The sequence below is a fragment of the Dipodomys merriami genome, unplaced genomic scaffold (genome assembly GCF_024711535.1).
Source record: "Dipodomys merriami isolate MVZ:Mamm:240054 unplaced genomic scaffold, mDipMer1.0.p SCAF_4, whole genome shotgun sequence".
In the NCBI taxonomy this organism is placed as follows: Eukaryota; Metazoa; Chordata; class Mammalia; order Rodentia; family Heteromyidae; genus Dipodomys; species Dipodomys merriami.
In genome coordinates this window covers 6873165-6886984 of record NW_027205603.1, presented here as the reverse complement: position 1 = coordinate 6886984, position 13820 = coordinate 6873165, and the positions used below count along the sequence as shown (strand labels likewise).

The 13820-nt window shown below is 43.7% G+C and overlaps 1 protein-coding gene across 1 annotated transcript in view; it reads left to right on the top strand.

The window, feature by feature from the left end:
• Rsu1 (Ras suppressor protein 1) overlaps positions 1 to 13820 on the top strand; it is a 165605-nt gene that overhangs the window by 8286 nt on the left and 143499 nt on the right. The window contains exon 3 of the mRNA XM_069990435.1: positions 8565 to 8615. Within this exon, the coding sequence (XP_069846536.1) occupies positions 8565 to 8615 (51 nt within the window). The remainder of the gene's footprint in view (positions 1 to 8564; positions 8616 to 13820) is intronic.

Below are 13820 nucleotides of genomic sequence, written 5' to 3'. Positions count from 1 at the left end.
TGTTACTTGGAGATAAGAGTCCCACAAGATATCTGTCTGGCTTTGAACCTCGATCTTTAGATCTCAGCCTCCTGAGTAGCTAGGAGTACAGGTGTGAGGTAATGGTGCCCGCCTGCATTACTTCTTTTGATCCTCACAGCCCTCCTGGTGATCACCATCTAGTTATTCAATTAGCTCATTGTGGTGACTAGACTCTTTAGCACCATAAATAGTAGAATTCAATCAAGTGACCAATTATTTTGAGAACTTTAACCACTAAAATGTCTCCAAACCTGCACAGCAAATAGTTGGGAGAGAAAAGCTTTTCAGTTCCCCAATGGTGGTTTTGAAGCTTTAAATCATGTACAAGATTTGAAAGAAAAATCTTAAACTATTCTGAGTGTGTTGATGAATACATTACTTGTATTATGTTTCGGTATCAAATATTTATATTGTCCGTCTTTATTTTAAAGTATGGGCCAAGCCTGCATATTTACGCAGGTCTGGATCTCCAGTCTTCTACCCAGGGTGAAATAACTTCAACAAGGCGACATGGGCTGCCATATTAATCATCGAGATGAGAACTCAGATCTGTCAGCATCGACGTAGACACCAGGCCAGACTCTCCTTCCTATGGAGCCTCGCCAACAGGGTCATCTCAGGCTGGGACTGTTTCTAACCCAGCAGCTAGCTATACTGGAAAAGCTATTTTTATTACCTATGTAGTAAGTTCAAGTTAATTATTATTATTATTATTGTTGTTGTTGTCTGAGACCGAGGCTGGAACTTAGTATCTGACACTTTTGCTCATTGGCTGTTGCTCTCCTACCTGAGCCGTGCCACCAATCCCGTCAAGATAATTCTTGCCCTGTGGTGGTCTCCAGAAGGTGCTACTGTCAAGAAGGTAATCTGGGGAATTGCACAGATTTTGAACAGCGTGCCTCTGGAGTTGTAAAATAAGCTAGCCAGTTAGAATATCCCAAGAGGGAGGGTTTCTTCTGGTGTATTACATTTCATACCCTAAGAGCCACCAAAGAATGGCAAGCTGCCACTGGCTCATGACTATAATCCTAGCCACAAAGGAGGCCGAGACAAATCTGAGAGGCTCTTCATCTCCAAATAACCATTAAAAAGCTAGAAATGGAGACCTGACCTTAGTGCTAGAGAACCAGCCATGAGTGAAAAGGCTGAGCAAGAGCATGAGGCCCTGAGTTCAAGCTTCAGTTCTAGGGAAAAAAAATATCATGAGCCATTTGCTTTCGGGTGATAGAAATGCTTTTTGGTGGGGCTGGGAAGGTGGCTCAGTGGTAGAGTGCTTGCCTTGCATGCCTGAGGCCCTGGGTTTGATTCCTTAGCACCACATAAGCAAAAAGAAAAAAAAAAGCCGGAAGTGGTGCTGTGGCTCAAGTGGTACAGCGCTAGCCTTGAGCTGAAGCCCAGAGTTCAGGCCCCACGACTGGACCCCCCCCCAAAAAAAAAGAAATGCTTTTTGGGTGATAGTTGCTTCCCTTCGGTATACGGTATCTATAAATGAACTGAGGGTGACATTCAAGTTTTTGTGGCCTTCGTCACAGAACCTTGCATTTGAAACCTAAAGATGGTCAGTTTGACTGTTATGCATAGCTTTAGTCCCAAAACTAGAGAGTTTGAAGCCTCACAGATTCCTGGGCTTCATAGTGATATCCTATCATAAAAAAAAAAAAAATAAAAAAGACCTGGGTGCTGCTCACTCACATCTATAATCCTAGCCACTCAGGAAGCTGAGAACTGAGGATCGAGATTCAAAGCCAGCCCATGCAGGAAAGCCTGTGAGACTGTTACTTCCAGTGAAGCACAAAAAACAACAACCCCCCCCCAAAAAAAACCCCCAAAACCTGGAGTGGGCTGTGACTTAAGTGGTAGAACACTAGTCTTGAGCAAAAAAAGCTCAGCACACAGGCCCTGAGTTCCAGCCCTAGGACTGGCACCCGAAAAATAAAAAGGAAACAAGAAATAAAGATGGAAGGTAAAAAGGACAGGGGAGGAGAAGAGAGGAAAAGAGAGGGATGAAGGGGAAGAAACTACAACACACCATGAAAGTTTACTTCCTGTTGTTCATTTTGGTTTTATCCAATGGATAACTTCTTTTTTTAAATTTTTGAGTCAGAGTCTCAATAGCCCAGACTGGTTTAGAACTTATGACCCTTCTGCTCTAGTCCCTGGAGTTCTAGGTTGTCAGCCTCCTGCCCTCTTTCCCTCCCCCCCCCCCCCCCACAACCCCCAACCAACTCTTAAGAGGCTGGAGATGAACCAAATAGTCAAGTCACTAAAACATGTATGTCAACACATTTTCCTAGTTAGTTGTGTAATTTTGGTTGAATTCTGGTTGAATATCGCCTATGGAATTTTGGTAGCAGTTTATTCTCGGTGGTTTTGGAGGGGGAGCGTAAAGCAAGGTGAGGTGGGGAGCTCATTCTTTTTTTGGGGGGGGGGAGGTCCGGTCGTGGGGCCTAAACTCTGGGCCTGGGCACTGTCCCTCAGCTTTTCAGCTCAAGGCTAGGGCTCTACCACTTGAGCCACAGTGCCACTTCCAGCTTTTTTCTTATGTGGTGCTGAGGAATCGAACTCAGGGCCTCGAGCATGCAAGACAAGTGCTCTACCACTGAGCCACCTTCCCAGCCCGAGATGCTCATTCTTAATAGTTTCTGGTGAGCAGGACCTGTGGTGTGCTATTCACACACTGGTAAGCCTCCTTCCCGGATGTGGTTGTGTGATTGTGGTCTCAAGGCACCAGGAAGGGGTCACAAGTTGTCCATTTCCATCCTTAGACATCTTTGACAGTGGGCAGGGAGGGTTTTGGACTCTGTTGTTTTCGTTGGCTGTGAGTCTTGAACTCATGACCTGGGCACTGTCTCTGAGCACTTTTGCTCAAGGCTAGTGCTCTATCACTTTGAGCCACAGCTCCACTTCTGGTTTTCTGGTTATCTCATTGGAGATAAGAGTCTCACACCGACTTTTTCTGCCTGGGCTGGCTTTGAACCACAATCCCTAGATCTTAGCCTCCTGGGTTTACAGGCATGAGCCACCAGTGCCTAACTTGGCTTTTGAACTCGTAAATAATCCATTCTACTTCATACAGCTTTTGTATTTTTCTCACAGTGCACTTGCCTTAGGAGACTCGAAACGAGCTACTCTCTCCCAGCGGTGGCTGGTTGTACAAATGCACACACTGCTGCTTGGTCTGTGTGCATCTGTGCTTTGTGACTTCTTCTTGTTTCTTTCTAACTTAACTGCTCTCTCCCTGTGCTTCTTGCCTGCAGTCTTTTGTTGCCCTAAATATGTGTTTCTTTCAAAGCTCTTTCATTAACTTTCCCCCTTTCTCTGTTCTAATTTCTCTCCATCTTAACCTACTTTGGCTTATAGCCCAGTAACAATAGTAAGAAAAATTACATGTTCAGCCGGATGCCCGTGGCTCCTGCCTATAATTCTAGCTACTCAGGAGGCTGAGCTTTGTGGATCATGTTTTGAAGCCAGCCTGGGCAGGGAAAGTCCATGAGACTCCTTATCTCCAATGAATCACCAAAAAACTGGAAGTGGAGCTACGGCTCAAGTGGGGGAGACTGGCTTTGAGTACAAAAGGGACAGCACCCAAACCCAGAGTTCAAGCCCTGAGACCCGCCAAAACAAGACAAAACAGAAAAACAAACAAACAGAAAAACCTTTCTACTGGTGTGGTTCAGGTAAAGCGACAATCAAACTATTCAAGAAAACACCAACTTTTCAACCTTGTTACTTTCTCTCCTGCTAAGTGTTTGTGGGTCAGACGCAGTGGGCTGATTGACAAGAATGAATTTCCCTCATTAAATCTGTCACTGTGAACTTGGCTTTTCATTGAGGAGAGCGTAACAGTTGTTTTTTTTTTTTTTTTCCTTTCTAATTAGTTACTTGCGATATCTTTGGAAAATTCCAGTATGAAAGACTGTTAATTATCTGCAAGTTTGTCCCATCTTTCTTGACAACAGAACTCTTAATTTTTGTGGGGCCCATGATTGCCTGGAGGAGACCACATTTCCCACAGTGCGCCCCCTCCCCCCCGTAATTAGGCATTCCTGTACTTTTGAATTTTGATTAATTGCTTGTAAGTGGAAATCCCGTGTGTAACTTCCTGGAGTTATCCTTAAAAGAATAAAAAAAAACCCAGCAACAACAAAATAAAAAAACCACTTTTTTCCTTTTTGTTTTCCTAAGGGAAGTATCGCATGATGGTTAGCACTGGGCAATCACTTTGGACCATGGGGTATGTCTTCATCGGTTGGGTTGCTTGAACAGAAATATGACAGAGCAGGAGGTCACAATAAGAGAAAATCCTTGGGGGTTAGTGCTTCAACATGTGAATTTGGAGAAACATAAACATTTGAGTCCCTAAAAGGTAGGAGTGAGGAACAAGATGGGAGGAGGCTCTACATTGAATTCATCCATTCAGGAGAAAGCCTAGCTTTGCCATAATCCTGGCTGTTTGTTTCTTGTGGCACTGGGGCTGGAACCCAGGGACTTGTGCATACAAGGCAGGCACCCTGTCATCAAGCTACATCCTTGGGGTAATTGTCACTTTGCTCTCCAGGAAGCTGACCGTAATCCGAACAGATTCATCTCGATGTCCAGTTCATCTTGCTGGATATACGGGAGCGTTTCAAGGTTTCTTGAAGGTTTTGTGCCAAATTATACCTCAGAGATAGAGGAATCCTTCCTTTATTTAGTGGACAAGAAAGTCTTCACCCTTACCCATAAAAATGTGTGAGGTTTTCTGTAGCATCTACCATCTCAAGCATGATGTAGGAAGTTGCTGTCATGGTTTTTTTTTTTTTAATTTTTTTATTGTAAAGATACTATACAGAGGGTTACAGTTACATGAGTGAGGTAATGAGTACACTTCCTCTTGAACATTGTTACCCCCTCCATTGTTTTCCTCCTACCATCCCCTCCCTCCCTCCCTTCCCCGAGGTTCTTTTTTTTTTTTTTTTTTTTTGATTGTGATTAAGTGATTACATAATTTCCGGAGATTTACAGTATTGTGGAATAATGATGCTCATTTAAAGTCACAAGTTCATTCTAACTTTCCTGGAGCAAATTGTCTATCACAGTCTGTAATATATAACGGTGCTCACATGTTATATACCATATATGTGATCAGCAGCATGGGGATATTTGGTAGTGGTTCAACCAGATGAGTGGGAGTTCTTTGTTTCTTAAGTCCTGTTAGTTTTGTCATATCACCTAACATTTTGGATTTAGCATCCACTTATCAGGGAGACCATGTACTGTTTGTCTCTTCGTTCTTGGCTTACCTCTCTCAACATGATTCCTTCTAGCTCCATCCATTTCCCTGCAAATGCCATTATTTTGTCATTTCTAATGGCTGCATAATATTCCATTGTGTATAGATACCACAATTTTTGGATCCATCCGTCTGTGGTGGGGCATCTAGGGTTTTTTTTTAAAAAAAACCAATTAAATTATATTTGTCTTATTGTTGTACAAAGGAGTAGTTTATGAATATAAGGCATCTGGATGACTATCTCAGACTTTTTATCATTCTCCTCCACCCCTTCCAACCTTACCCCTCCCCTCAATTTCCTTCATCTCGTAGGATTTCATTGACTATTAGGCTGTATTCTCCCCCACTGTCTCTCTTTGTCTACCCCCTCCCCATGGCCCTACCTCCCACCTTCAGAGAACCTGCTTCCCCGATACTCATTTTGTTGTTCTGCAAGTTAGCCTTTCTAAGGAACTACACTGCATGAGTTCTCCCCTGAGCATACCATATTTGGGAGAACACATTTGTGTACGCTTGCACACAATCCCGAAGTGTTTACGTACACATTTATAATTTCTGCCTTCCACACAGGAGAAGACACATGTATCCTTTGTCTCCCTTTTCCATGTCCTTCCATTTCTTTGCATTGATACAATTCTAGTGGATAAAATTGTGTGTGTGTGTGTGTGTGTGTGTGTGTGTGTGTGTGTGTGTGTGTGTGTGTGTGTGTGTGTGTGTGTGTGTGTGTGTGTGTGTGTGTGTGTGTGTGTGTGTGTGTGTGTGTGTGTGTGTGTGTGTACACCAAGCCATCCTAAAGCCATTAAGTGGGACAGGAAAGGAAGCATGTAACTATCAGAATAAGAAAGTAGATGAGGAACTCCCCCCCCCCCCCCCCCCCCCCGTCACCTCTAGGCAGGGAATTCTGAGACCAGGCATTCGGGACATTCAGTGGAGGCTGGCATAAGTCAGTGATCAGCATCTGGGCAGAGTGAGGAGGGTATCTGGGCAAGAAGGAGCATGTCCTAGCTATAGTAATGCACTGGGTCCCTCATTGGAAGGGGTCACAGATTTCCCAGATCTCTCAGGATTTAATAAAGGCACAAGACCTGGCTCAGCAAGAGAAAAGAAAGCCCAGAGACTCTTGGGACTGCTTGTTATGTGCACGGGGCCCTTATGTCTCCAGATGATGAGCCAAAGAATGTGTCTGAGGATTCTTGGTTCTAGCAGGACCTGGGCAGAAATGTCCAGCAGTGCCTTTTGTACTTGCTTAGTCACATGACCCAACTAGACCCCGGATCCAGATGTGGGCTAGCAATCTGTGTATCTCTGCACAGTATAAGCAGGCCGATCCTGGGGTGGGTGCAGGGGTAGCCCACTTGTACTAGGAATGAGTACTGGACTTCCAGGGGAGTTGAGCATGAACACAGAGCCCTGTGCTAGGAGCGGGTCTCCCCGTAAGATAACTGTTCTGTGTATTTGTGCGTAGGGGTTTTAATTAAAGAACGAATCCATTAAAAAAATAATGGAAATCAGAGTTCTTCCAGTCCGCAATGGGAATTACAGATGTGGAGGGAGAAAATGAGGAGTCCTGTGATGTACAGAAATGGGATATATTGGGGATGAACTCATAGTTTTTAATAATGTAAGGAAATAGTGAAATCACTACAGGTATAAAGTGTGTGTGTGTGTGTGTGTGTGTGTGTGTGTGTGTGTGAGAGAGAGAGAGAGAGAGAGAGAGACAGAGAGAGACAGAGAGAGCGAGAGCGAGAGTGAGCGAGAGAGAGCGCTTTACCTCTAGCCGCTGTGATACACTGAGAGTAATGATCTACCTCCCCATAACTATGGGCACGTTTAGGGTCTTTTAGTCCTCTCCTATAGAAAGGCCCCAGAGCCTCTTGGAGAAATCACTGATCCCAGGAAAACATGGGAAACATACAAGATACACTTGAGTACCAGATGTTGGCCAGCAAGGGTGTGCTCAGGAACAGTGGTGGTATGTATGGCCACAGGACTCAGATGCTAGGCTGCACGGACCTCCACTGGCCCCATGAGGCTCACTTTGAGAGCATCAGTATAAACACCAAGGGCTTATGACCCTGGACTAAAAGAGCAAACAGCAGAGCCATACAAATGAATGAAGCATGATTTCTCAACAGCAACATGGCTGCTGCATTGGTCTGTGTTGTTCATTTATATTCCGGATCTCTCCCCACCTGAGAAGTGATTTAAACCATTGTCATCCAGCAGGAATATATGCAAAGCATATTTGGCACAGGTGTAATAATAATCATAATGATAATGATAATAGTAATAATAATGATAATAAAAGTCAGCCTTGCCACATCTTGTGAGGGACAAGAGTATGCTAGTTGGGGAACCATGGAGCACATTCAGAGTTGTGGACATTCAAAGTTTAGTGAGGAACAAGCTATTGGCATAGCTTCAAAATCTCCATCCTGTTTCCCCCCTAATTCTCAGTAGTTTTCAAGGGGAAGAGAATCGGCCAGCAGCAGAAAAGCCTGGTGGCTAATCACCGAGGAGTTTTAAAATTTAATGAAAGAAGAAAAGTCACAGTTTTCTTTTTCTTTTTCAAATTTATCTGGGTATATTTTCATCCTTTATAGTTAAGGGTGGGGGGGAACAACCCCATTCTTTAGCAAATGCCATCTTGTTGAGCAGATGAAATTTTTATAATACACGTTGGAAACCCATTGCCATCTGCATTTCAGATCAGTGCTGTGCAACTTGAACAGCTGTGCTGAGGAGGTTCTGGAGGGGTTCACTTGGGCCGTCTGATGGGGTGCAGGTGGATTACCCAGGAATGGTGGTGAAGGCTAGACGTGGGTCACAGAGCCCGCAGCCCGCTGGCCTTCCGTGAGTTGATGAGCCTGTTTTGATGCAATGGTTTTTAATCCTGGACAAGGCCTCTCTGCTTCTCTGCATTCTGGGCTGGTTCTTCTGAGTGGTACATTATTGAGATGGATGGCCAGGTTAGGCCAGAGGACCAGGTTGCCAAGCAAAGTTAACTGGCCCTTGTTAAGTTTGATCTCGTGACATAGATCTCATTAGCTCTACCTGGCTGTGCTGATTGCACCATTAATTGCTTGACTCCTTGTTCATTAAGCAGAACATTTAGCAGATACGTGTTAGGTGAGCGACTGTGTTCAGCAATACCACTTCAATCTGTGAAAAATCCTTGTAACAAGTTACCTGGTGGAGGGAAGGGGTTAAGCATAACGTGGACACATTTTCTGACTGTGATTTTCTTTCTCTTTTATTTTTCTTTTTACAGTCACCCTGTCTCATATCACGCAACTGGTCCTCAGCCACAACAAATTAACAAGTAAGTTAACTTTCTTCTCGTTTCTCTAGTGTCTCACTTTTAGGTCATTTAATGGTATTTTCTGTTGCTGTTTCCTGTAAAGAGACAAATGACTATTTGGGGGAACTTAGAAGTTTAGTTAGGTGATAACAAAGAAGATGTGTATTTTGTACTTGGTTCTACTTGGACAATTCTTTTCTGTCCTGTGTATAAACTTAAGAGAGAAAATAGTTGTATTCAAGGATGGTAAATGCTGGGCAGATTAGAACTGTCTGGGAATTGGTTAGCATTTCATGACAAAAATTTTCAAGCAATACCGAACTGGGTGTGGTGGCACACATCTATAACTCCTGCTTCTCTGGAGGCTGAGGCAGGAGGATCACTTGAGCCTAGGAATTGGAAAGTGGCCTAGGCAACAGAGTGAGACTTTCATCTCAAAAGCAAAACACATTCTTTCATTTTTAAAGGAGTAGGTATTTTCATGTAATAGTCGTATTACCTTTACAAATAACATGCTTATTATACAAAATAAGTAAGAGGAGATTAAGTTTGTCATGATCCTGCAGTACAAAGGTGATCACAGTTAATATTTGGAATAAAGCACTTTGTAAAAGTAAACAAAAACAGAAGGAAAAAGTTTATATATATATATATATATATATATATGTATATTAGAACTGTTATATTTCATTCTCCAGAGGGGAAGAATTAAGTGTTTCTTCCCTACTTGATAAGGGAAAAAATACCCACACAATCATATAAATTGCATGCATTTTCAATTGCATTTCTCAAACTCTTAGACTGGTCTTCCTCCCTCATCATCTTCCAAAAATATTTTTCTCAGACATCAGCAGAGTTTTGTTCTGGCCAATATGCAGTAGAATTAATTTCTGTTTTAATATCTTATGTGAATGATGGGCCCTTTGATTCTTAGGGCACAGGCTTTAAAGATTTTAATGACAGCGACCCTCTCTGCTTTCTCCCTCCTAATTGACTGTCATTTCCGTGCTGCTTGCCATATTTCCTGCAGACTTGAATGATTTTTCTAATCACGTGGCAAGAATTTGTTCGGGAGCTTTCTGAGTCCAATGACAGCGAGTGGAATTCGTGTTGTGAATGAATTTATGCGTGTGCTTGTGCATGAGCATGTGCATTACAGATAGCTCGGAGAGATGTCACCGAGCTGTGGATTATGGAGAATTAGGAACTGGCAGTGAATGATGCCCCTCAGGTACGGGAACAGGCAGATGAGTTCATGTTTAGCCCAGTACTTGTTGGCTGAAAAAGACAGGGGGAAACAATTGTCCCATTTAAGAAGTAGAACCATGAAAGCTGAAAGTGAGGGCCCCTTCTCCGTCCCCCAAGTTTTGTGTGACCGCTGCTCACAGGTAATGCATTGCTAGTTCTACTGCTCCTTCCACAGACCCTGATTCTGGCTCCCAGGCAATTCACATTGGTTTTGAAGAGTAGATGGTAGGATCTCTAAATTCCCCAAGACTTTTCAAACAGAAATCCCTGACCATCTCCATTACCCAGTTTATAAAAGCCTTGCTTGGTCGCTCAGCTCTCCCAGTGTTAGATCAACTGTATCTTTTAGGGAACCAAAACCACTTACAATTAATTTAGCACAAACGCCAACACTGCTTGTTCCTATTACAGCATTCATTGATCTATCTGGTCTTGGGTGTATGTGTGTGTGTGTTTGCAGATACTTGTCATTCATTTCTTTTTACGCGTCTGCAAAGATACAAATTTCAGAAAATCAATAGGTCAGTGTCTTTCTCCAGCCCTGTAATATCAGATACTTTTGAAAAGGCAGAAATAAGTTAAAGTATGTTGGCTGTTAAAGGGGCTGGCTGGGAAAGAATTTGGACTTCCTATTTTTTCCCCCTCCTTGATTTTTTTTTTTAGTTTTGCTTTGTTATTTATCTTTTTCCAGTTTATTTGAGATGCTGTTGACCTAATCCAGTAAACGCTAATTAATTGTCTTTGTAAATTCTGTTTCAAGCTGGATGAAGTGTCACTGACACGAAGGTCAAATTAGCATCTTTTCCTATTTTTCTGGCATTTAAATGAATGACTTTGCTATGGTTTTCTTTTTCAAGTGTTTATAGTAAATATGTCCATTTGATGAGACTATAAATATGCATTAAATGTAAGTGGCGGAGCACACCCTCCTGTCACTTTTTATTCTAATCAGTGTCTTTCACTTGCGTGGGGTTTTAATAGGGACTGGCTGACAGAACTACATTAAAACCACTGGGACTTCAAAGACAAACCCCTCATCTCAGCCTGTATCTTGCGGAAGTATTTGTGTTTTTCTCTTGTTAGGCCAATTACACTCTCCTCTGACATTTCCCCTTGCCTGTTTATGGGATGAATGACTAGCTTCCGTAAGCAAGCTGGGACTTGCTAGCGTCAACATCCTAAGGAGCGTCTGATCTGTGCAGCACTGGGCTCATGTCCCCTTTCTTGCTGATTGATTTGACCTTGATGTCTTTGGCTTCCAAGGTCAGCTCCTGGTAATACAGGTGAGGCCAGGAGGAAGAAGCACCTGAGGCCTGGATGATCCTGAGATTCCATTGAACATTTTTATTTTGTTTTGTTTTTTGGTGCTGCTCAGAGCCTCTCACTTGCCAGGCAGATGCTTTACTACTTGAGCCTCGTCCTTTTAGATGAGAATCAGCTAGTGTTTTGGCCTAGCCTGGCCTAGACTGCTAGTCTATGTTTCTTGTGTAGCTGACCTGACAGGAGTAGAACACCATAACCAGTTCATTTTTTTTTTTTTTTTGGTGAGTCTTGGGGCTTGAACTCTGGGCTTGGGCGCTGTCCCTGTGCTCTTCACCTCAAAGCAAGCATTCTACCACTTGAGCCACAGCGCCACTTCCAGTTTTCTAGTGGTTTATTGGAATAAGAGTCTCATGGACTTTTCTGCCCAGGCTGGCTTTCAACCATGATCCTCAGATCTCAGCCTCCTGAGTCACTAGGAATAAAGGTGTGAGCCACTGGGTGCCCGGCTCATTTTTTTTTTTTGGTCATTGTTTTTGTTGTTTTTTTGAGATGGGATCTTTGGAACTTATACTGAGGCTGGACTCTGTGATCCTCTTGGTCTCTGACTCTCTTAGTAACCGGGATATAGGTGTGAGCCATTCCATCTGGCAGTCTTCCTATTTTTTATGTAAGTCTGAGGCTCCATTTGTTTTTTGTTTTGTTTTGTTTTAATCAGTCGTGGGGGCTTGAACTCTGGGCCTGGGTGCTGTCCCTGAGCTCTTCAGTTCATGGTGAGCACTCTACCATTTGAGCCACAACGCCACTTCCAGTTTTCTGGTGGTTTATTGGAGATAAGAGTCTCACAGACTTTCCTGCCCAGGCTGGCTTTGAACCATGATCCTTATATCTCAGCCTCCTGAGTACCTAGGATTATAGGCATGAGCCACCATTGCCCAGCTCTACTTATTTTCTCTTTCTAAAGCACTGCTTTCATGTTTATCAGTGCTGGGGTTTGAACCCAGGGCTTTGTGCATACTTGACAAACCCTCTGCCTATCTGAGCCACAGCCCCATTCCTGTGAGCAGACACTCTTCATAATCTCTTTGATGTACATCAAAATATGTCGGAATTGTCAAGGCTGTTACTGGGAGAGCCTCACCAGTATTGCAGTGAGAAGCGAGCTTGGGGCAGTGACACAGGATTGGGTATTGGCAAAGTCTGTTCTTTTCCCAGGCCTGGGTCCTTTCTCCAGATCTTGCTGCTGATAGGAAAGGTGTGGGCTGGATCCCCCAAAAGGTTTTCAAAACAAAGTTCAAAAGAAAAGTTAACCTCCCTTCCACCTCTGTCTGCCTCCCTCGTTCTTCCCTCCTTCCCTTCTTTTCTTCCTCCCTTCTCTTCCTCCTCCTCTTCCTTCTCTTCCTCCTCCCCTTCCTCCTCCTCTTCTTCCTCCTTCTTTCTTCTTCCCCTCCTTCCTCCTCTAACCTCCCTCCTCTCTGCTGCACCTCTTCTCCCACCGTTCTCTTGTTAGCAGTGCTGGGAGCAAAACCAGGCAACCCTCTACCACTGACCCCGTCCACAGCCAAGGTTTGACAGCCAGCACTGTTTCTTCCTTGGGTTCGATGCCTGTTGCTGGGGGCACAGTGACTCTTCCGGCCATTACCTGAACTGCTTGTGCCTGCTTGAAGGACGCAGAAAGGCATCAGAGAAGGGGAGAGAAGGGACACGGGCTGAGGTGAAGAGAGGCCTCCAGACTTGGTGTGTCTTATTCCCCATGGGTTCATGTCCCCTGTGTTGGAATGTGGGTGCCCCAGGGTAACATGGGGTCCTGTCTTGATATCCCCCTTGTCTGTGTGATCACAGTTGAGCTGGGGTGTTTTGGGACGGTGGAAGGGTCCCCCAGAGCCCCTTCAGCTAGGGAAAGCCGGCTCAGGACCACTAAGGGGTTCTTTTCCCTATGCAGCAAACTTCCTGGCTGACTTGTCCCACTGAATTTTCCTTCTTCCTCTTACCTTTTTGGATCTCGCTGCTCGCTGGTCTGTTTCTCTTTCACTGAAAACTAGCTTTACATATTGAAATTACTTACTAAGTTCCACCCATAAGCAATGACAAGCTTCTTGAAGTTAGGAAACCTATCTTCCTTTTCCCACAGAAGTACCCAAAGCATGTTGAACATAAACAAGATGTTTCCTGTGTTCCCCCTGCCCTGCCCTTTCCAAAGCTCTTTCCCATGGTTGAATCCTTTCAAGTCAGGGTTAGCAAGTCAGGGTTAGCTGTATGTCTTTTTCATTGGGCTCCTTAATCTCATCTTTAGGTTTTTATTAGGTTTGGGTATCCTAGTTTTGTTTTCATTTGAAAAAAATTTTGGAGACAACAGTTATATGACTTGTCCACTAGAGGTCATAGTGGAGACACATTTTTTTCCCCCCTTCTTTACTGTGGGTCTTATATGTAAAGATTAAAAACCAACCTTGTGTTGTCAGGAAATTCTTTGTACCTGCTCTTTGGCTTGGCCATCTACCATAGGGCGATATTTCCATGGCCATTTACAAAGTATGCTTTTTCATCACATTTGTGATGGCTCTGTAGAGAAAGAGATGCGTTGCTTTGTTGTTTGATTCTCATCATCATTGGTTTTTGGTTTTTGGTGTTTACTGTGACTGCTTCCTTGCATGAGAAATATTTCTTCTTTTCCCAGTATCTTCCTAAATTGGAAGAGATGAACTTCTATGGTATTTT